The 23,943-nt window shown below is 40.9% G+C and overlaps 1 protein-coding gene across 11 annotated transcripts in view; it reads right to left on the minus strand.

The window, feature by feature from the left end:
• Positions 1-23,943, minus strand: part of TRAK1 (trafficking kinesin protein 1) — a 127,604-nt gene that overhangs the window by 46,122 nt on the left and 57,539 nt on the right. For 3 of the 11 annotated variants that reach the window (XM_071561338.1, XM_071561335.1, XM_071561346.1), the window contains exon 3: positions 17,453-17,647. Coding sequence is in view for 4 of the 11 variants with exons in the window: in XM_071561336.1 (XP_071417437.1) it covers positions 368-467 (100 nt within the window). In the remaining 7 variants the exon portion in view is untranslated. Of the gene's footprint in view, positions 1-367; positions 785-6,291; positions 6,535-7,735; positions 7,756-8,009; positions 8,357-14,632; positions 14,709-15,343; positions 15,403-17,452; positions 17,648-23,943 lie in introns of those variants that run through there. The other 8 variants (XM_071561341.1, XM_071561343.1, XM_071561337.1 and 5 more) reach the window with 8 other exon arrangements.

Here is a 23,943-nt window from a genome sequence, read left to right on the forward strand (position 1 = left end):
ACTCATGGGTAAGAACAATATCACAGCTCTGTTCTTTTAGAAGCACCTGTTGGAAATGGAAACCTAAATTGTCATAAGTTTCATAAGACACACAGATGATAAAACCCCCATTCTATAATTCCCTCACAAAATAGGTATTGCACAGCCTACATCTGTTGATTATATATTTCTTCTTTAAAGAAGTGTACATAAATTAAGATTTACCTGATTTATATGAGTATATTCTTAATATTCCATCCCAAAAGTACTGGCTACACATTAAAGAAGCAAAATTTAGTAGATTTAACCCACAAACATCACTCAGGTCATTTTTATGTTGCCATGTGTTAGGAAACATGAAATTTTAAAAACAAAAGGTGAAAAGTACCTTCTTCCAAGATATCAAGAGTGTGCCTGTCAAAAGTGCATTCCCTCTTATTTTCCTTTTCATAGTCATATTCATAGCTTTCCTCTTCGTTTACCGACATTGCTGAAGTTATCCCAGATGGACACAATACGATGCCTTAGTCTCACAGGAGATGGGAAGTCATTCCCTTGGAGGCTGTGTCTTCGGGGAGAGCAAAGCAAGGTCTCCACAAAGCAGGATACCATCTTTTCTCACTCACATGCTCAGCCAGAGAGCTCCTGAGTGACTGTAGGATTCGTCCTTGGCACAACAGCTTTGTGTTGTACAGATGGGGTGGAGGAGGGAAAAGACCATCTGTCTAATAATTACTAAAAGGTTTCTGTTGTTTCTTAGGCCATCTCTAACAGTAGCCAGTTTTTGCTCAAAAGCTCCACTAATATATTTCAGACAGTTAGTGGTCTGAAAGCCTCCTCCCTGGAAGTCCTCACGTCAACAAGGTTCTGCCTTCTGCCCCTGCTCTCAGGAGTGAAGTGGTAGCTGCCCACAAGTGTCTCAACACGGAAGTCTGACCCAGCCTCCGACTGTCACACCTGGGGAAGGGTGTGCACCGTCACAGAGTTATAAATCACCTCTCAGGTTGCCCAACACTGCAACTAAACAGACCTCACTGGAGCAGTGAATAGTCTGAGCCTGTTCATTTGCACTGCCAATCCCACCCAGCAGAGATCTCGATACCCGGGGCTATTGTACAGTACAGTGTGATGCAGCCTCCACCACATGCTAAAACCATTGTGTGAAGAACTAGGCTGGGCAAAGGAGGCTTTTTATTGCTTTTACAAAAAAAAAGTTACACTTGTACGAAGTACTTAAATGACATATCACATATAACTGTCAGATACCATATTTTCCACAGTCATCTTTACTCTCAGTCTGCTGTGGGAAAAGAAATATCTCCCAAGTCCACACATGGCACCCTAGTGAACTCTCAAGGGTGTACATATCTCTTCTTTGTTCAACAAGAAACAAACCTCTTGTGCTCAGACCTCCTGGTTTTCAACAGGTTGTATTTGCTAATCTTGACTACACACACAGAGCAGGTTAACTTTCTTATTTAACTTTTTGCAGGTATAGATATTTCATGTTTGCCAAGCTGCCTCCCCGACTTTCAATAGCAAACAGGTGCCCTTTGCTGCCTGCAGAAAGCTTTCTTATCTGCATCACGAGGCAAAGCAGTTGCAGACAAAGTGGGGGCACTGCAAGGCAAATGCAGCTCATCACCCTCTGGGGGCACATAACTGCTGGGGAGACAGACAAACATCACATTACAAGCCAACAGAACATAACAGACTGAGTCACACAGGAACAATTTCTCTACTAGTCTTTCTCCAGTGGGGAGGAGGTATGAGGTAGTATGAGATGGGGAGGAACTAATTTTATACAGTTATGATGAATGATTCTCTCAAGTTTTAAACCCTTGATATTTACATACAAACAATGTAACAATGTTTATGTAAATACTAGCCAGAGGATATGAAATACACAGAAGTACTTGCTGAGGAAAGGGAAACTCATTTCTGAATAAAGAAAGATCTTACTACTCAAACAACTTGACCTTTGACTCCCAGAATTTACTGCAACATTGAGCAGCAGGAATAGTGTCAAGAACTCAGTCATGGGGAAAAACCAGGATTGCCCCTTCTCACCACATCATTACATTAAAACATATAATTTAAATTGTAATTAGGATCACTTCTAGTTTCTGATACCTTAGAGCTTTTCTGTGTCTTCAGTTCTCCCCTGCAGCAGTGAAACAAAACTCTTAAATAAAAATAATGACAACCAGACAGTAAGAGTAAGTACCTACTTGCCATTCAGTGTCAATTTATTGCACTTCGGTAGTAGTTGGAAGATGGAAATTCAGAGAGTAACCACAACAGCAAGTCATTTTAAAAGAATGCAAGAAACAGCTTTCAAAACTTAGGGACAGGAAAGTCCATCCCAATCAAACATGCTGTGGTTTTAATAATCCTGACTGGTGTTCAACTACAGCAAACCAACCAGTTTATAAAGGATACACACTGAAAACAAGCTGCCCAATACACATGACAGTATAAGTAAACCAATATTCCCACAAGTTGACTTCTGAACTGTGACTCATGTGAACTCATGCCACACAGGAGTTCTCTGACATTCAAAAGCTGACAATAAGTATTGCAACACCTATTTTGATATCAGCGTATGATAAACTCTGATGCAAATTTATAATGGGTGGAATGTGTGTCCCACCCTTCCATTATCAACTAATTTTTAATGCATTCTGCATTAAGCCCCTGTAGTAGTGCAGGAGTATTTACTTGCTAAAGGTTATGAGCCAGGTTTCCAACATATATAAACAATAGGTAGCTATGGAGAAAGACGGAAAAAAAAACCCAAACTAAATTGTCTACAGTTCTGAAAATATACAATCTAATCAGGAAATATTCACAAGAGATTTTTAATATTTCCTGCAAACATATACTCGGGGCCTTTCAGAATATACTGGAATGAACACTCATTTTTATGGGCTGCCACTGGAAGGTAATTTGGCGTATCACCACTGTGAATTAGTGGCTGAAGACACTGAACTCCTGTCAGGGAGCTTGCTAAGTGGGTTGTAGTGCTCAGAGCACACAGCTGCACACTCCTCCTGCACTACTTGCACTGAGGTACAGAGGCTCTTCAGCAACTTTGCAATGAAACAGGAAACACAAAAACTGGGAGCTAGTTTGAAGAAGGGTGAGGCTGGACACAATACAACCAAACCCTCATATCCTGACTCATTATTTCCAAGGAACACCAATGCATTCTAATTATTTTAACCTTCCCTTATCAATAAAAAATATCTAACTTCTGCACAATTAGCCATTATAACAATGCTGCATTTAGAACAAAGAGATTCTCCGTAAGCAAACAAGTCTAAAAACAGCAGATGAAATGGCAGCACTCAGATGTGAAACATGTTGATGAAGAAATGTGAGTACTTTTGGGTGAAATGGCAGCACTTGGATGGAAAACATGTTGATAAAGAAATGTGGGTATTTTGGGGTGGGCTCTTCAAGGAGGGGGGAATAAATCAGTCATTGAGCGTATGCTTTCTATTAATACATACAGTCAAGCAAAGTTAATTTGTTCAAATTTTTACAGGTTTCACATGTTTCCTACTCTTTCAATATCCCACACAAATTATCTTCTGTCACTCAATCATGAGGACAGCACGTTACTTTTGCAGAAAGGGGGAAAAAAAGGGATGAAGTGGGAAAACACTTATCTGGCTATTTAGCAGCTGAGCAGACTAAAGACAAAAAATATCTCTATATTGAAATGTATGTTGCCATGTGGCTTTTAAGTAGAAGTAGCTCAGGTCTGACAGAAGAAAGAACAGAGATTCAATGAAAGAATAAAGAAAATGGAGTCACATAGCAAAAAAGCAGAAAATCAGGAAAATGGTACCAACAATTATACTAATATAAGCAAGGTTCAAGCATATTTATCAAGTACAGAGATAAAGGACATCAGAATAAAACAAGATACATCTGAATGAGAATTTTAGCCCCATACTCAGAGCAAGGGCTGTCTCAGAGACTGCATGTTAAAGGCATTTATAAGACACTGACAGATTTCGATGCCATATCCAGTGTCAGCATCCACTGACACTCAGAGTAACACCAGGATTACTCTGTGTCCATGGGGATGGAGACAAAAAGGGTCAAATGCGTGGGGCAGATGATGGGTCAGCACGCTAATGTACGCACGGCAAAGATAAGTAATCACTCATAAGAGATCAAGGAGAACAAGCAACAACATTGTTCACTATTGTTCAGTTGAAAAGAAAGTCAGGGAGCTTGCTGATAACTGTTTCAGTGGAGTGGAAAATAGAACAGAGGAGAGCAGCTCTGAACAGTAACTGCAAACAGAACAGGTGGCAAAAATATTTCAACATGACTAAGAAGAAAATACAGGTAGGGGTTGAAAGTTATAGACAAAAGCAAAAGCAGGAGACAGAGTGGCTCAGGCCAGCACGGAAGGGGTGGATGTTTCAGCATTTGCGACAAACAGGGAAAAATGGAAGAGATACACCTTCCTCCATGAGAAATTACAAAAACTCATGGCCAACAAAAGGAGGAGGAAAGAGCCAGCTGCACATTCACAAAGTCATCTGGAATTGTAGACAATTAACTCTTAGGCATTAAAATGGAATTGTTGAGGTAGAAATAAACAAGTAATGGAAGAAACCACAAGAAAAGTAATTTTCTCTCAAGTCAACCTGGCTTTTTCTAGAAAGCAAGGTTCATTAGAAAAATATTGGCCTAAGAAAGAGGGAAGGGGGCAAGCCTATTCATAATGACTTCTAGGAGCATACAACTCCCTGTTTGTTTAGTTGTTTGGAAGTTTGTGGGGGTTTCTATATTTTTTTTCATCCCAGTTGCATTGCATGATGGTTTCTTAAGAATGCATTTGTTTTTCTCTAAAAATCCACCTAAACGAACTTGTTATCTTCATGCTAAGTCTACAAAAGTTCCACTTTTTTCTCTATTGCTGGTTCTGTCAAAGTCTGGTATGAAAACAGCTACTTTCCTACTCAAGTACACAACCAGCTCTTTCCTTCTCCCCAGTCCACCTACACAATATATTTTGTTAATGCCAAGTAAGGTGACAACTGTCACTCATGTTACACTTGTAAATATATCTAAAAAGCACAGTGTAATAGTTATTTATAGAAGTTTCAATTTATTGTAATGTTAGTTAATGCCAGTGATTCAAACAGAATGTGACATTTTATTGTCTATTTCCAACTACTCCTACCAAAAATAAACCCTGTAAAGGATCTTATGTAAAAGAATTAATTAGTTAATCCAACCCTATAAAGTCCCTGTAAAGATTTATAAATTGTAAATTTTGAGCATTTTTTCATTTGTTTTTGCAAGGCATTTAAAAAAATAAATACCACCACAAATGCAAGTTGAAGTCATCATTACTGTTTCAATCATTACAGAAATGCATTCCATCTGAGGTAACAGTGACTCACATCATTACTTATTAAGTTAAATAATAGCATTAAAACCTTATATCCTGATGTAATTTTTAACTGCTTCTTTTCTTTCAAGAACAAGAAACCATATGCTGTTGAAATAAAGTCATGTCTTTTAAATGGAAATCTGTAAGCTCCAGTGGCTCGGACAACGAATGTAGGAAGAATTTCACAGGGCAAATAATTCTGTAGGATACTATCTAGTGATGATTTCTATTAGTTGTAATGTACCACCCACTGTTTCACAACGTTATATTTACCAAAAAGGATGAACTGGGTAGGATTCACAATTGAATCCTCACATACATCTGAGCTTCAGGGAGCCCATGTATGGCAGTGAAACTGGCTCTCTAACTATGCTTCAATTTGTCTTAAAATAGATATTCAAAACAGGTCAGCTGAGCTGCAGCTGCCTATCTTGCTCTACTGAATGAAAAAAAGAATCTCAGGAAAATGATTCTGGTATCAACAAATACATGGTAGAAAAATTAAAAACCCATCAAGAGACAGACATCTCTTATAATATGCCATGAGCTTCACATTTTTGAATAAGCTCAGTTTTTTACTGTAAGAAGCCTTTTGTCTCCTGCCACTATTAGAATAGCTTTCTCCATCAATGCCAATATTATTTTAAACCCAAAATGCCAGTATCAAAGGCCAAAGACTGTGTCCCACTGTACCTCTCAAATCCTTATCTTTTGCACACTTGAAGTGGGAGAAGCAAAAGAAAGCCAAACCCCATAAAATTCTATGAATCTTACAAGACCATCATTCACCTGAAAGAGGACTGATACCACTATGCTCCATCATGTAAAAACTACTATTTAAATTAAAAATTAATGGTAATACAAAAACATAAAAAAGTATTATGTCTTACCTGCTAGAGAGGTATTTCCCTATCAGACATTAGACCCTGCTTTCTCTCAAGGGAGAGCTTCCCAAATACTTCAAGCAGACAGCCAGCACACACAGTAGCTGCCTCTCTGTAGATCTCCACTCGTGGAAGGAGCGTGCTGGGCAGGGGCTCAGCACCCACAGGAAAATCTGTAAGCCCAGAATCAGACTAACCACTACAGTGCTCCTGAGGTCCTGATCCCACAGGGTATTTAAATGTTTGCCCAAGACCTGTGGCTTATTGCATTGCTGTGGAACTCCCACAGTTTCTCCAATGCAACACACACCTCAGGAGGAAATGGATGAGCAGCTCAGCTCTGAGCTCAGACACTCAGGTGTACGACACTGCCACACAAATGACACTTGGACCACGCAGACAAAGGACCATAAAAAAACCTGACTACCTGTGGGAGCCTTAACCTGGGGGAAAAAAACCAGCTACAGCTTCTACTGACAGTACAACTGGTCTGTTTCTTAAGCTTCTAAAACCAGGCCGACTCAGCCTGTTACGTCATGTGGATTAATCAGATGCTACAGTATTTACTAGGGTTAAACCTAGAGGATAAAGGTTACATAATGGATTCAATCCAACTTGAAGTGGTCAGATCTCTCACATAAATATGCACCTTTACTCTTTGAACACATGGACAGGAATAGTCAACTAAATATGAGAGAAGTTTAAGATTAACGAGCTTCTGAAAATGCAGTGTCAAAATCTAGTACTGAGAAACAAGTGGAGGCACATGCCACTCAAAAAACAATAAAAAACCATTCAAATTTTGTCACCCTTATTTTTACACTTCATGATGTCCCCTCTGACATTGTTATCAAAGCACTATCATAGAAATATTTATGAAATATCTTTGTGTATTACATACACACAACATCCCCCGGGCCTGTACTCCTCACTACTGTCTGTTCTTTCTTTACTGTGATCTCTGACTTGCCTCATTTAGGCTAAACTCTCCAACCAGAATAAAATCCATAAACAACTACTGCATTCCCAAAGGCTGCATTTTGTTTCAGAGTGACATCAATAAGGAATCCTCCTTTGTCCATGCTGCAGAGAATATAGTTTTAGCCATTCCTTATTCTTTTCTAGTTCCCCTTCTATCAGAAGCCTGATGAAAACATTCAGTGCTCTGACCAAGAAATATCACCCAAGCAAATATTACATAAAAATTGCAAGAGGCCCAAAAGATAATACTTACCAGTTTGTAATTCTTCCAATTCAAAAGGTTAACCTGCTTGCTTTTAAGAATCTGCAGTCTTTAATGCCTTTCACAGATAACCAGAGAGAAAACATGCACTGCCTATTAACACATTGAATTGGTTATTGGTAACACAGAAAAAACAGACTTAAAACTCGAGCCAATAGCAAATCTTACTGTCAGGGTATTTAAATACAGCTCAATTATTATACATACAGTTAGCTTTCCAAATATTCCTTCCCCTGCCCAAAGATTGTTCATACAGTGCACAGGCTCCTCTGCCACTCCCTTCCAAACCAAGACAGCGATTCAGCAGCCTCTTGCATCACACTCATAAGAGATGCTGAGGTGCAACAGAGATGCAGGCATCGCTGCTGCACCAGGGTGCTGCCTTTTTCAAGGTGTTTCCTTGTTAAAAACCACTCAATAACGGTGCTCCAGGCTTATAAGCTCCAGATTCTGCAATAAGAAACTAGAAAGAAATATTTACCATCCGTACATTCTTCATAATACCAGTCCAGTTCATAATAATCTGCTTCAATAAATTTCTGCATAGTCAGTATCCTTCAGCGACATGCACGAGACTTCACTCCGCTGCTAAGGTCAACTGAAATGCAGCCATGCCTTCCTGCCTCTGCAAAATGCCAGAGCACAGGGCAGCTCATGGGAGGCTGGAAACAAGCTACACATCTTCACTGAGGCCACAGCTAAAATAAAAGGGGGGTGTGAAGAGTGTATTTGGAGGGGGGGGAACAAAAAAACCCCAAAAAACTAAAAAAAAAAAAACTAGAAAAAGGACGCAGAAAGGAAGCAGATGCCTTGGTGGCTCCTGTAATAAAGAAGCTCTGCACAGGAGCCTCGGATGGGTGTTAACAAAATCCTCCTATCAAAAGGCTGATGCGCTGACGTTGGGGACACACACCACCGCCTGGCTGCTTCTAACTCAGTCCTTTCCTCCCCAGTCTCCACATCTCTTTCAGGCTAACATGTTGCCATGGAGACGAGCTGGCTCCAAAAGCAATGCAGAGATGAAGAAAATGCATTTTGCTGTTTCTGGCTTTCCAGACTAGAAGGAGTCCTCCATACTGGAAACAAAAATCCTTGCTCAGAAAGATGAGACAACTCCTTGCTACTGCTCACAGAACAACAGCATCATACTGTTGCAATTCACTGGGGACATGCAGCACATTAATAATGAAAATCTAGTCCATTACTACTCTCCTCCACACAGTTTGATAAAAGCCTGCCTTCCCCATGGAAAATTAAACTATGTTACTGCTTTGTTACACTATTCTGGTCTGATATAATAGAATCATTTCTACGTCCTGCTATTGCAAAATGCCAAGAAAAAAAAAAAGAAAGAATCAGCAAAATCAGGACATCAATACATTTCTCCTTGCAAAAAAAGCTAACCTGTTTCTACATTTTGCCCTCTCCATGAACCACTGACCCTTTTTTTTCTCAAGCATCTAAACTTCATAGCTGAAGAGTTTAGGCCAAATTTTCACTACTTGATTCCTAAAAATGCTGAAGGCCAACACACAGAATAGCTTAATGTTTGTCTTCAGTGTTTTGGAAAAGTAATTAAATACTTCTGCAGCCCCCAATAAACTTGTGTTTAAGCTGTTAGAAAAGACCTTGTCTGAGGAGCAGATGGCATTAAACCATCAAACACAGCAATTCAAAAAGCATGCCTGAATATGTGCAGGTAGAGCTATCAAAGGGATTGACATCCATTTTGTTCATAACCAGAGCATATTCTTTATTCTTCACCCATTTCTCTCTCTTTTTAGGAAACTGTGTTTCTTTGCAAACACCAACAGAAACACTGGGATAGATTAGGTTGTGATCTATGTTAATAACACAAGGCAGGAGGCCATACTGGGGCTGACCAAAGTGGTGTCTGTCTGGCCAAAGACTCCATCCACAAGAACAGCCATGAGCAGGTAACAACTATCCAGCATTTCCTTCCCATGCCCTCCCAACCTCCAGTTTCTTCCAGCTTCAGAGACAGCCTTAGAAATATCAGCTACTGCTACTTTTAGCAATTCTTGAACAGTGTCCCCTGTCTATTCTTGAGCCCACATACATTCTTAGCACCTCCAACATCCTCTTGCAAAGAGTTCCACACATCTACTGTTACGATACACAAAACCCTCACCTTTTGCTTTGCAACTCACTCAATTTCAATGCTTCCAGCTCTGGAAATGTGAATACTCAGTTCATCTCTCCTTTCCAATCACTCAGATTTTGCAGATTTCTATTAAGTTCACCCTCACTCATGTCTCTTCTAGGTTGTTATCGCTTATTCTACACCCTGACTGGCGCCTCTTTGCTTTACTGCAATAGAAATAAGTAAGGCATAGTCAAGCTATGCATAGGAAAATGCATTGGTTTCATGACCCCATTAGTATATCAGCTTTACTGGTGTAAGAAATTATCCCTGCAGTAACTCTGAGTCTTGCAGAGTTTCAGTTATGCATGTTCACAAGGAAAAAACTACACATGCTATTAAATGCAATTAAGGCTACACTGTTAAAATACTGTCAGAGAAAAATAAAGGTTCCTATGGCAACATCAACTCAATTGCTCTGCATATAAGCTATTTGTTCCACTTGTATTATTTTTGTGCAAAAGGTAATTTCGGTCTGGTAATGCTATTAAATAAGCATTTGAAATGGAAAGAATGAACAGTGGCTACCAGCTTAAATTGCTGCAGGGACACAATCCTTTTTATTTGCTTACATTTTAAACAAAGGAAATCTTCAACATGCTAGAATTTTCTTCTCACTGTCCTCCCAGCTGCACACACACCCCCATTCAATGAGACAAGACAAAAATAGTTCAAGGTAGGGGTTTAGGGCTTTTGCTTTGTTTGTTTTATTGATATTTTTCTACAGATCTGATTGCAAACATACTGGTGTAATCCAGATAGGCATTATTTTTCTGTGGAGAAAATCACTTGTGTGGCCAAGTGATTTCAGAACTCAAGAGACTTGGAAATACAAGATTAGTGTACTATCTTCCCAGCATGAAGACAAAAACCCTGGGCAGCCACAATACTACACATCCAGGTGTTCACTCGCAAGCATCCCTTCAATTATATGAGAAATTGTAGCTCTATCAAGCTGGAAGGGTGTCAAGTTGAACAGGAATGTCTGACCAAGCCAACAAAGCAGCTGCACACTTGCAGAATCTACTCTCAACCTTTGCAGCCCTGCTTTTCCTTCCTACAGTGGCGTATTGGATTCATTTTACGTAAAACTTAGAACAGTACATTTTCCTGGTGGCCTGATTCTACAAACATTGAACCTCTGTGCATTCAAATCTCCATAATACAAGGGACTCGCTTTTTCCTATTCCAAAGCTAAACACAGTTATTCACATTCATTCAGCATTCCCTTCCAGCTGCCATATTTTGTCCTATTTTTCTATGTTTACATCTAACTAAAACCCCTTCCCTTTCATTTGCTGTCCACAGAGCAAAACATACAGACTGATAAAGAATTACAGTAGCCAATTGTGAACACTTATACTGAGCATCCTTTAAGTTTGTGATTACAAAGGAGTATAATAAAAGCAGAAAAGACGTCTTGAAAAGCCCACGAGCTGAAATAAATTCATGCCAGAGGTCAACACAAAACTTATCTGCCTAAATTAGCCAGGTTATAAAAACCACATAAACCCTTTTCCTCATCTGAAGTGAATTTTTGACAAAGATAATTTCAACTACCCCATAGCAGCACTCTCAAGACTGTAGTGAATTGTCCTAATAAGGTGCAAAGCAGCAGCAAGTCATCTCTGCTGGCAAATAAAGTATTAGAAGTATGCCATTACAAAGTATTTCACTATAAATCCTGTGTTCCCATGCTTAGTCATTCTCAGTTTCTTTTCCAAACCTTTCCCAGTTCCACGAGAATCCTTTGAAACTGAACACTGGAGCTGGATGGAGTATTTCCATGGCAGTTGCAACAGTGTATTATCTCCCATTCCATTACCTGCAGGTCACATTTCTTCTCTTGGCTCTGGCTTCCCATCAGGATGTTCAGATAATTAAACACTGTATCGCATCATCATTTTCTGCAGTCGCCAACACAGTCACCACCACTCAGGATAAAGTTGCCCATCCCATTAACATTGTCTGGAGTCCTTTTTATCAGAGCAGCAGCTGTACAGGCCACCACCATGCAAAATGGCATATTGATCATTGTTGCCACAACACATACTTTGCAAACTGACATTTTTTAAACTGATTGAAAAAAAAGGAAAAAAAAAGGGAGGTCACTAAGGAGCACTAAAAATGAAAGCAAATATTTAAAAGCCAATTGATCTTCAAGGATAGGCTGGCACACATTTCTAAATTGGAATCTTATTTACTGAAGAGTTACTGGTGTTTCACCTTCTAAAAGAACAATGAACAGGAGTCATTCTCTGACTGAACACTTAGTAAAAGCAAACAACTGAAACTTAGGGCAGTGATCTCTTCCAGTGTAGCATTTTGCTTAGCAAGAAGTCTTGCTTAACCTGAGAAGAGTAGAACCTAGACCATGGAAAGCATTGTTATCAGCAGCTTGTAGAACTGGTATTTAGAAAAATGGGTGCTTCAGATTTGATTGACTCTCCTTCGTCAAAATGGGATGATATCCAAGGCTTCAGAATGGTACAGGAGCTTCCTACAGATGGATAGAGCTGGTTGCTTCTGCACACCATAAGGGCTCCCTGACCCCACCTGATACAAGCAAAAAACTTCTGATGCAGCAAAGGATCTAACTATTCTCTCACTGAAACAAAATGATTTAACACGAGAAAGGGGCAGTCAGATGAAATTAAAGTACTTAATGACAAAGAGCTATTTTCCACATGAAAGGATTATTTCTCTCTTCCCCCCAGTAATTACTGAAGAGTACTATTTTTGCATTTATATAAAATCAAAATTGATGTTGTCTTTGTCAACCTTCCTACAAAACCAGCTGTGTAGTTTAATTAAGGTATCATTGGGCATACCTAAACACTGTAAATGAGACCTTAGCAGCAGGAGTCAGACATTTAAGAGAATACACCTCTATCTAGGATTAAGAAAATAAAGAAAAATAAATATTTAAAGAATCAAATTTTGCAAACAGTCCACCACCTGGAAATAATGTAAATTACAATCTCCATTTTTTGTCATATTTTTCCTGGAGACAGCAAAAACATTTTTAAAATGAAGTTGAGCTTAATATCATGCTTGATTGGATAGACAAAAATATTACAGCAGCATGGTTATGACCTATTTTTCTAACAAGGAAGGAAAAAACCCACTGAGAGTCATGATTGCAGCTTCCTGGGAGAGGAAAGGAATGCATTACAATGAAGGAATATGGAATATGGAACCCCAGAACTGGACCAAGCACTCCAGGTGTGGTCTCATCAATGCCAAGTACAGGAGGAAGTATCAACTCCTCAGCTGCTGGCAACACTCGTGCTAACAAAGCTGAGGATACCATGAGCCTTCTTTTCAGAAGGGCACATACCTGGCTTATGTTCACTGTTGTGACCATCAGGGTGTCCCAGGTCTGCAAGGCTGCATTCCAGCAGTCAGACCCAGTATGTGCTGGTGCATGGGGCTGTTCCTCCCCAGCTGCAGGACTTCGCACTTCCCTCTGCTCAACTGCACAAGGTTGCTCTTGACTCATCTCTCCAGCCTGCCAAGGTCCCTCTGAATGGGAGCACAATCCTCTGTTGTCTCAACCACTCCTCCTAGATCCTGTCTATGTCTCATCCTCCCTGATGCTGCACTTCCTCTCAGCTTCAGCTGGTGTTAGCTCTTCAACAGCAGCACACCTCCTGTAAGAAAAGGACACTCCCCAGATGCAAGGCTGCATCCCCCACCTGAAGTTCTGCATGGGTCAAAGTCTCTGCCCTGGCAGGGGCAGGTGCTCCAAAACCTGAAGAATGCACTCTGTGGCATGTTGCCACCACATCTGAAGGTTTAGGCTGTTCTGAACTCCGATGAGGACCCTTTCTTTGCACCCTTCCACACCAACTGCTGCATCTGTTGTCTGTCTCTGGGAGCTGTGCTCCAGACCTGGCTGTTACAGGGGGCTCTCTCTCTAGTGCCACCTCTAAAGATGTTAACCATTCCTAAAGAGCAGGAACTCCAAAGGTGGCTCAGGGCACCCCGGGGTCAAGGGCAGTTGCTCAGAAGCCACTAGAGCTTCCTCAGGCCCATGTCCCTGTGGCTTCCCTTACCCTGTCCCTACCAGGCAGCAGCAGGCACGCTCAGTTTGTCAGAGTTCCCAGAAGTTCCCAGATGGGCCCTGTCTGCATAGGTTGCCAAGGCAAAACCTAGACTCCTGAGCAAACTGCTGTGCCTGTTCAGTGCCTCAGGTGCTAAGAGAGCTGTGTTCCAGGCCTGGCTCTTACACAGACCTCTCCCTAGTCACCAGTTAAAAGTGTGCTTGACTTCCCCTAATTTGGGGGCAGGTAGATGGAACATCACTGTGCTGTATCATACATTCATGCACCACGTTTCAGGCTGACTTAAAAGGCACTCTGCCTCAAGAGTTTAATGAGTCTGGTCAGATGATGCTTGATTCATCTGATGATGCTTTAAGTAAGATCAGTTTTATTTTGTTCATTTGGTAGGGACTGGCTCAGTCTTCTGTCTGAAGCATATGAAGGAAATAATGACAAAGATGGGCTTTGGAGTTCTGGAATGTAAAACAACAGCTGTAGGCTGAATACTATACAGTTCCTCACAACTGCCTTCTTTCCTGATTGCCAATTAAATTTTAAAAACTAATTCTCTACATGACCTATCCTGGGCTATAGCTTAACTCCCCCCCTAAAAAATTTGTGGATAAATTAAAATGTTTGGATATTTAACTACACATTTTTCTACCAATATCTTCAAAATTAATTAAAAAGGAGGTCTAAGTAGCCTTATGTCCATCCTCTCAGGTGATGCAGCCCAGCAGATTTTGTGACTGCCAACCTTTGTGGTCAGGAATTGGACTGATGATCTTAAAAATAAAAAGCCACATCAAGGCAGAAAGATCTGCTCTAATAAGCCAGAGCTAAGGGTCATTGTTGACTCTTACCCTGCACAGATCAACAGAGAGGAAAACTTACCACATTTCCACTGACAGGTTATAAACCAACATCAATTTCAATGTATAGTCCAGTAACCACAAGGCCATTTTTCCTAAATCATTCAGGAATCAAACTTTACAAGGAACAAGTTACAGTATTTGTTTACACCCTCACCAAGGTTTTTAAAACAAACTAAACAGGTACAAGGGGAGTGGCTTAATCACAGCACTGAAAATGAATCATTGTGCAAGTAGCCACACCCTGGAAAACACTCGCAAGTGATGATGGTACAATTCACAGGGCTTTTCTACCATCTAACTTAAAATACTATTGTTATTTTTACAGTTAATTTTGTCATAAATCAATGTTTACAAACAATACAGAAGTTTCCAAACATGCCAATCTTGCACCCTCATGTATGTTTGCAGTCTATCACTTGCTCACAATAACTGAACAAAGGTAAAGTCAGAGATCTGTTTCCAGGGTGACAGTCTAAGGCTCAATCCAAATTTCCTTAAGCTTCTTAAAATACTACCTATACAAAAGCGTCTCCTCATAAGCAACAAGGAATAAACTTTATCAAAGATCTTCTTTAAGCAGTTCTTTCCCAATTGTGGCACAAATTACACTCTTTTTTTTTTTTTCATTCAAGCCAGTTGATTGGATGAAATATCCAACCACAGCAACATGGTAAAGCTGCAGTCATTTTTTTGGAAGCTAAAAGCTGGATAAAGTTGTTTTAGTACTCACAGTTCCAGGCAGCTTCTGCTATCCAATTCCTCTGCTCTACACAGCTTCATTTTCAGAGAATTTTAAGAAGGGTTTGGGTTGGAAGAGATCTTAAAGATCAATTAGTTCCAACCACCTATCATAGGCAGAGAACATTTCATTAGACCAGGTTGCTCAATGCCCCATCCAAGCTGGCCTTGAACACTTCCAGGGATAGGACATCTACAGCTTCTATGAGCAACCTGTCCCAGTGTTTCATCACCCTCACAGTAAAGAATTTCTCCCATGTAACTAATCTAAACAGCCTCTGTCAGTTTAAACCTACTGTCCCTTGTCCTATAACTAAAGGCTCTGCTAGGTCCCTCTCTGGCTTTTCTGTAGCCCCTTTAGGTACTGAAAGGTGCTCTAAGGCCTTCCCAAAGCCTTCTCTTCTCCAGGCTGAACATCCCCAGCTCTCTCAGCCTCTCTTCACAGCAGAGATGCTCCAGCCCTCTGATCATCCTTGCGCCTTTCCTCTGGACTTGCTCCAACAGGTCTACATCCTTCTCATGTTGGAGACCCCAGAGCTGGATACATACTCCAGAGTGGAGTCTCACAAGGATGAGTAAAGGGGGAGAATCACCTCCATTGACCTGCTGACCACACTTCTTTTGATGCAGCCCAGGATATAGTTGGCTTTCTTGGCCACAAATGCACATTGTTGGATCACACTGACATGTCAGCCAATGCCCACAGGACTTACTCTCATGGCTGCCCTCAACACATTCTCCACCCTACCTGTATTTTGTATCCATCCCCAATACTCACAACACCATTGCAAGCCCCATCAGCATCTCAATTGGCACAGTAAGGATGCTGCCACACAGGCTTTGGAGCTTCGTGTCCCATTAACACATCTTTCCCGTGGTTATTGCAACAATCCACCCACACAAACAATTTTATGCATGAGACAGGACTAATCAGGTTACTAAAGACTTTGGGAACCTGACATATCAAAACATTTATTTAAGCCAACTTCTGCCACCATTATAACAGCATTAATGAGCCGATACAAAAGAAGGTGGTGTAGTACACTTGATTCCATAGATCAGCTTCAGCTTGTCTACCCATCCTTCCCACAGTTTTTGTGTGATTGAGGAAGGTGGAGAGCATACATAAGTCACTTACTAAAGTACTTAATACCCTCTACTGAAGCATGAAAGTCAAAAACTTAGTTCTTCCATATTCTTCAGGCTTTCTTTACTGCCTTGCTCCTTAAAAAGGGAAATCATCCAGGTGTTTCAAAATGCAATGGAACCATCTCCCCAAATGTTTGTGTTGGGCGCTGTAACTCATCCCTTCTGAAATTCTACAGTGCCTTCTAAATCTACCTAATCTATCCCCACTACTGTAATCCACATAAATCCACTACTATTGCTCTAGCATAGTAGTTACTGGGATGAATCACAGAAGTTTTATCCAATTGCACACCCACAGCAATACCCACAATGGAAGAACATAGACACACAAATTCATTTACCATGAAATAATGATCTACAGGCTCAAACAAAAGAATGAAAAACCACGAAGACAACAATTCTACACACTTTCCCTCCAGGCACAAATATATCTTTTTGTCTAATAGTATGAATATGAGCAAAAGAAACAATGAAGAGACGACCTATCTCAACCAAATGCTCAGAGTTTGGTTCTTCACAAGTCTTTTCTAGAAGCTTTTCTAGAAAAATGATTTAATGTCATGCTGTGATGCTGGCACACAGTGCCATGAGACAACAGTGCAATGTGTCAGAGAATGCATTCCAAAAAAGCAGATATGGGAAAAGGTCTAAGCTTTCAGTCTCTTGCAAGAGAGACCACAAGCAAAAAGAAGTATTTCAGTATTTCGGTTTCACCAGTATTTGATAATGTGGAAAGGCGCAGACACAAATTACAAATGCAATGGCTGTTCTTGATTAAACATTTCCTTTGTTTTCTACCTGCTACAATCTTGGAGAACAAAGCAATAAATCACAAACATGTCTCTCTTGCTTTGCACAGCCTTCAAGGAACTGCACAGATGCTTCAAAGAAAGTAGCAAAAATAACACTATTTTATTTATTTCTCTGTATGATTTCAGAATTTTTGACTTACGGAAGTATTTCAAGGTCTCTTCTATTTGCTCAGTTGTTAAGTCAATGTTGGCATCAGGGGAAATGAGAGGTGTGTGAAGCCAGTCGTCGTGGTCATAACCATAGATTGTATCTGCTCTTAGCTTATAATGAGGCAGCTGTTCTTCCAGTAGACTGATGATTTCAACTTCAGGAAGGTTGGTACTGTTGCAGACATCTGGTAAGAAGAGAGAACAAAACAACTCCTTTTAGTGACTTCAAGTTGAGTACTACACATACAGGTTAACAAAGATGTCATAGACTCGTAGGATCATAGAATGGCCTTGGCTGGAAGGGACCTCAGAGATCATGTAGTTCCAAGCCCCCTACTGCGGGCAAAGACACCATCCACTAGATCAGGCTACTCAGACCTCTCTCCAGCCTGGCCTTAAACACTTTATAGAGATAGAGCAAATACAGTTTCTCTGGGCAACTTGTTCCAGTGCCTCACCACCCTCACAGGAAACAAATTCTTCCTAATATCTAGTCTAAACCTACTCTTAGTTTGAAGCCATCCCCTTTTGTCCTGCCACTACATAACCTTGTAAAAAGTCCCTTTCAATCTTTCTTGTAGGCTCCCTTATGGTACTGGAAGGCAGCAATTAGATCACCTCCAAGCCTTCTCTTCATCAGACTGAACAATCCCAGCGCTCTCAGCCTTTCCTCACAGGAGAGGTGCTCCATCCCTCTAAGCATCTTGGTGGTCCTCCTCTGGACTTGCTTCAACTGGTCCATGTCTTTCCTGTGTTGGAGACCCTATAGCTGGATGCAGCATTCCAGGTGGGGTCTCACAAGGGCAGAGCAGAGGAGCAGAATCCCCTTCTTGCCCTGCTGCCCATGCAGCTTTGGATGCAGTGCAGGACCTAATGGGCGTTCTGGGCTGCAAGTGCACATTGCTGGCTCATGTCCAGCCTCTCATCCACCAGACCCTCCAAGTCCTTCTCAGCAGTGCTGCTCTCAATCTATTCATTTCCTAGATTTTGCTGGATGTTAAGAACAACTAGATACTAACTAGTTTACAAAACATGACTAGGACAAACTATCCTATTTATTAGTAGAAAATACAAGGACATGCTCTCGGTGATAAAAAGCTTGACCTATAAAAGGACGCATCTAATGAAGAATAATGGGTGGTAGGGTGGGAAACAGAGGGATAGTGAGTATTAAAACAGGGTAGTTACAACCCAAGTATGAAGAAAGGATTAGCACACAGAGAAATTTGCATTTGGATGTTTTACTTCAGAGATTGTTTTTAGCTCGCAAGCTTTACATCTCTCTTTCACTTGGTCTTTGACCACAAGACAGTACCACTCTATTTTTTTCTCAAGAAAAAGAAATCCAGGACTGCAATAGCAAACTGTGTCACAGTTCACACCTAAAACACTGGTAAAGTTGGTTACAAGAACTTTCAGGGCACCTCTTAACACTATCCTGACCTGCATTCTGTGATGCAGTCCCTCATGTTCACAAATGCATCAAGTTTGCACAATTTTAAAAATAGATACCGACAGTAAACAACAACTGCAAAAATGTAACAATTAAAATTAGAGCTTTAAATTTAGGGCAAGAGGTAGCTGAGCAGTTTTAACACAGAAAATCCCAGTTCAAGGTAGAAATATTTTTACCATGAAGACAGTCAAAGAGGGGCACAGAGGGCTAGAAACTCGAGTGAACAAGACCACAAGCACTCACTCTAGAAGACCTGCTTTTAGTAACAAGTCAGAACAGATTATCTCCAGAGATACCTTCCAGCCTATGTTATAATGAAGAATTCTGTGTGTGTGTCAGTACCCAAACCAGGCATGATAGTTCTAAATATATAATTTTAATTACCATATAAATTTAACAGCAAAGTATTGCTAAGTATTTATTAAGAAACAGAGCAACCCATGATATGTTTTTCGCAAATATTTAGTGCATCAATCTGCCTGTGTTCCATTTCCATTCCAGGACAAAAAGAAAACACCACCATTCACCACAACCCACACACACAAAGGAAGGAAGAGCTACCCAAGCCTGTTTTGGAAAAGCAATGCAACAGAGCTCCATGTTTTATCAGAGCCATAACTCTTGCAACTCTCACTAAGACTCACTCCACAGTAAATAAAAAAGACTGTCATGTCCCTGAGTGCCCCAGGGGCCTTCACTGCCATGACCAGGCTCTCCAGGGTCCCTGTCCAACACCCTCTGTCAGAAGCCCCATTTAAACCCAAGCCCCCAGTCCCTCCCATGCACTGCTGTGGGCAGGCAGGCTCTGTTCCCTGCTGGTACTGACACACTGCCTGGGCTTGAACTGCTACTGCCAGCACCTTTGCCCTACTCGGGAACAAAGGGACTGTGCTGTGCCAAGAAGGACCCTGTCTTTCCCATCTGTCTGCAGCCCTGCTCTTGCTGCTTCCCTGCAAAGGCATCAGTTTTTTTAAGAGAAACTTACTCTTGCTGGACTGATGTAAATCTGCAAATTCCACCATAACCTACAGAAGCTCACCTCTGTCAAAGGAGAGGAGGGAGAGGGGAATGGGGAAGTAACATAAGCTTTTCTACGGACCATAAATTACCTCTGTTCTTTATCTTTCTAATCCAGAAATTACCTTGTCAAAGCATCCCAGGCACTAAAAACTGCAAGAACATTAGCATTCTATGAGGGCAGAGGATACAAAGATGAATTCATACTGTCAATCTCCTCCTTATTTAGTTTACAAAATCCTGTAGATTAGAACCATAGTCCCCTTGGGAAAGTTGCATTGTACCTCATGCTTCAAAGAATCTGCTGTTGCTACCAGGATGTGTTCCCCTCTGCTTTCATCCAGGCTGTCCTGCTAACTGTTGTACATATAGAATCACAGAATCATAGAATTGATTGGGTTAGAAAAGACCTCCGAGATCATCAAATCCAACCCTTGGTCCAGCTCTCGTCCCTTTACCAGATCATGGCACTCAGTGCCACATCCAAGCTCAGTTTAAAAACCTCCAGGGATGGGGAATCCATCACCTACCTCTCTGGGCAGCCCATTCCAATGTCTGAGCACTCTCTCTGGAAAGAATTTTTTTCTGATCTCCAACTTAAATTTCCCCTGGCAGAGCTTGAGCCTGTGCCCCCTTGTGCTATTGCTGAGTGCCTGGGAGAAGAGACCAACCCACACCTGGCTAGAACTTCCCTTCGGGTAGTTCTAGACAGTGCTGAGGTCACCTCTGAGCCTCCTCTTCTCCAGGCTAAACAACCCCAGCTCCCTCAGCCTCTCCCCATAGGACTTGTACTCCAGTCCCTTCACCAGCCTTGTTGCTCTTCTCTGGACCCGCTCCAGCCCCTCAGTATCTTTCCTGAACTGAGGGGCCCAGAAGTGAACATAACACTCAAGGTGTGGCCTCACCAACGCAGAGTACAGGGGAAGGATCACTGCCCTGGTCCTGCTGGCCACGCTGGTTTTGATACAGGCCAGGATCCTGATGCCAAAGGAGTTTTTGTTCTGATTTTCACATTTTGTAGATTTTAGGAACACAGTAGTTGTAGATTTTTAGAGGGTTAATATTTCTAACAGTTTAAGTTTAATGCCTTTCTATCACTACCCCTGTCCCAGAACAGGGAGCTCAAATTCCTTTAGTTAATTAATCTTGTTTAGACTCCTTTCCAAGGTAGAGCTGAAAGATATCAGAAGGCCTACAGAATGAAACATAAACATAGGTCAGAGTGACCCAGAAGTCAAAACTGGATGAACTCCAAGAGACCTTTGTGTGCCCGAGGAAGAAGAGCTAATGAAGACAGAGGGTCTTGACAACCCCAGACCCAATTCCAGGGGGTTGGACCGGGGGTGGGACTGAGGCTGGACTGAGAAATGTGTAAAGCAATGATTGGAGGGATCTTATTATAAAAGCCATGGAAACAAGAACTGGGACACATGCATGTCATCATGTATTCCTGTGGGCTGTAGGCCCTGTGTTATTAAAGGACCTTTACTTTTTATCTCACCCTACACTAACGTGGCTCGAAGTCCTGTTTCTGGGGGGAAGGGTCATTCACGGCATCAATCCCATTGGCCTTCTTGGCCACCTGGGCACACTGTTGGCTCATGTTGAGCCTCCTGTCAATTAGTACCCCCAGGTCCCTTTCCACCTGGCTGCTCTCCAGCCACTCTGTGCCCAGCCTGGAGCACTCCATAGAGTTGTTGTCGCCAAAGTGCAGGACCTGGCATATGGAAGTGTCCTCCAACCCTCACTGCACAGGTTAGTAGGATTAGGCACCCACATTTGCAGCAATGCTTTTCTTACGGAGCTCTGTGCAATGTTGGAATCAGCCTGCACACATCATTCTAAGGGTCCTTGCAACCCTCTCAGAGAACTGCTGACTTACACAGAGAAACAAGATCTGTTCCCCATGTTTCCAAAGACAAGAGTCTGTAACTACAAACCTTTCTTTTTCCCTGGCTACATTTTCAATTGCTGCCATCTTAGTGCCTGTAGCCATTTGAGTTTAGAAAAGCCAGCTGTTCTTCTAAAAAACACATGTTGACACCCACTAACCACTCAAAGACCTTTCTGTGTATGTGTACAGACAAAGACTTTTTTTATCCATTTATCTTTAGATTATTTAGTTGCTCTCAATTTCAAGAATATGGAGTTGATTGCTTTTTGCTGGAGTTTTGGGGGAGGTTTTTTGGCTGAAATGTCAGACTGAGATGGTCTCTTCTTGAAACAAGGAAATGAAAATTTTGAAAAATTCAAACCTTTAGTCTCTTTCTCCTTTTTATTAGGATTTCAAAAGAGACAGAAGAAAGTTCCAGGTAAATAATATTGTACAGAGAAATAAAATGGCTTGTATCACAAAAAGGGGCAAAAAATGGAGCACAAAAAGAAGTTAGCAATACAATGCAAGGAGGAATAAAACCCTCACACAGGCACACACATAAAACCCCATACAGTTTTATTGTGGAAAAGAAATCCACTAGAACATGAAAGCCAGGGAGAAATAGGAATTATTGCAAATAAAATTCAACCAAGACAATTTTTCTACTCTACCATACAACAAATCCTGAGTGTTTCTGGGCAATTCAAAAGACTAATAACTGGAAAATATATTAATGAGTAATTCGAAGGACAACTTTTTATGATGGTATTGTCATTAACTTCTATTGCAATCTCAAAATCTGTATACCAGCAGGAAACAGAGCAGGCTCTGATGTAACTGCCTATTTAGAAAAACAGGACACAGTAATTACATTTGTTCATGACTAAACATTAGTTCACCACTCAAATCACAGCAAAATTCTCAATGCTGGAGCTACAGTCTTGCCCTTCCCTTTTTCTGCCCTCCCTTTTCTGAGATGCAGGCGCTTGTTATGGAATGGAATGCAGCCTAACTCCATTTGTAACATTTCACAGAAGACCCCCAGCTGTCTTCTGCAGACAATCCACAGAGTTTTTAATATTACTTCTGATTAGAATTACAAAGATGAACAACTAAGTTACACAACTTTTCTGCTAAGAGCACCTAAGACTTCATGTGTGATTGTGATTTATGGTTAACTGATGTCCACAGCCATAAAACCACTTTTGTCCTAAGTGATACCTTCATTTTATGGAATTAAATGTAACACCAGACACCTAAAACAATTATTTGATCACTAATAAAAAAATGATACAACAAAATTAACTGAACCATATCCTTTTGAGCTGCTGTTATAGATTTTGGGTCTTGTAATCTAAGGAAATTTAAACTTGGGAGTTTTCTGGATATCCTCAGCAAAACTTGTATAAGCAAATTACAACTAACTAAACAGCTAAATGAATTACGAACTCATGATTCTTACGAAGGTGTAGGTCATTCCAAGCTCTGCTTCTGAAAGAAAAGTTAGAAAATAAGATCTGCTAAGGCTCTTGCACACTCCAAAACTCTACAGCCTTCAGTACCTCATAGAAATAATTATATATTTAAGAAATAAAATTTGTTAACTCTTTTTTGTATTATTTTTGCAAGTACAATGTTCCACTGCTTTATCTTCTTAGCTTAAGTGCACAAACACTCCACCTCACTTATTTTGTTGCAGAAATATACTTCTCTATGCCATGTTCCTCAGAATGTGCTCCATCTGCTTTGCAGGAGTTTTCATCAATATTCCTCCCCATGCTCTGTGTTCTAAATGAGATTAAAGCAAATTCTTTCAAAGACATTTGTCCTGATGAATTTGTTGTTTCGGTTTCTCATCTTCTGTTTCCATAAAGACACAAAACAGGCAGAACACTCCACTTGAGCTCTCTTCTGCATATTTTCTTCCTACTTCAGTATCCCTTGGGTAGTTACTAATGGATTACTTACTAGCTTGTTCCGTATCTTTTCATACATTGGCATTTTAGTGTCTAGTGGATTTCTCCTTTTCTGGACATCTTAAACCACTCTATCACTTCCCTCACAACTTAAGACAACCACTGAAGTTTCACTGGGTATTTTCAGCTTGCTTATATTTCCTTAGAGGAATGTTT

The sequence above is a fragment of the Pithys albifrons genome, chromosome 7, assembly GCF_047495875.1.
Source record: "Pithys albifrons albifrons isolate INPA30051 chromosome 7, PitAlb_v1, whole genome shotgun sequence".
Classification (NCBI taxonomy): Eukaryota; Metazoa; Chordata; class Aves; order Passeriformes; family Thamnophilidae; genus Pithys; species Pithys albifrons.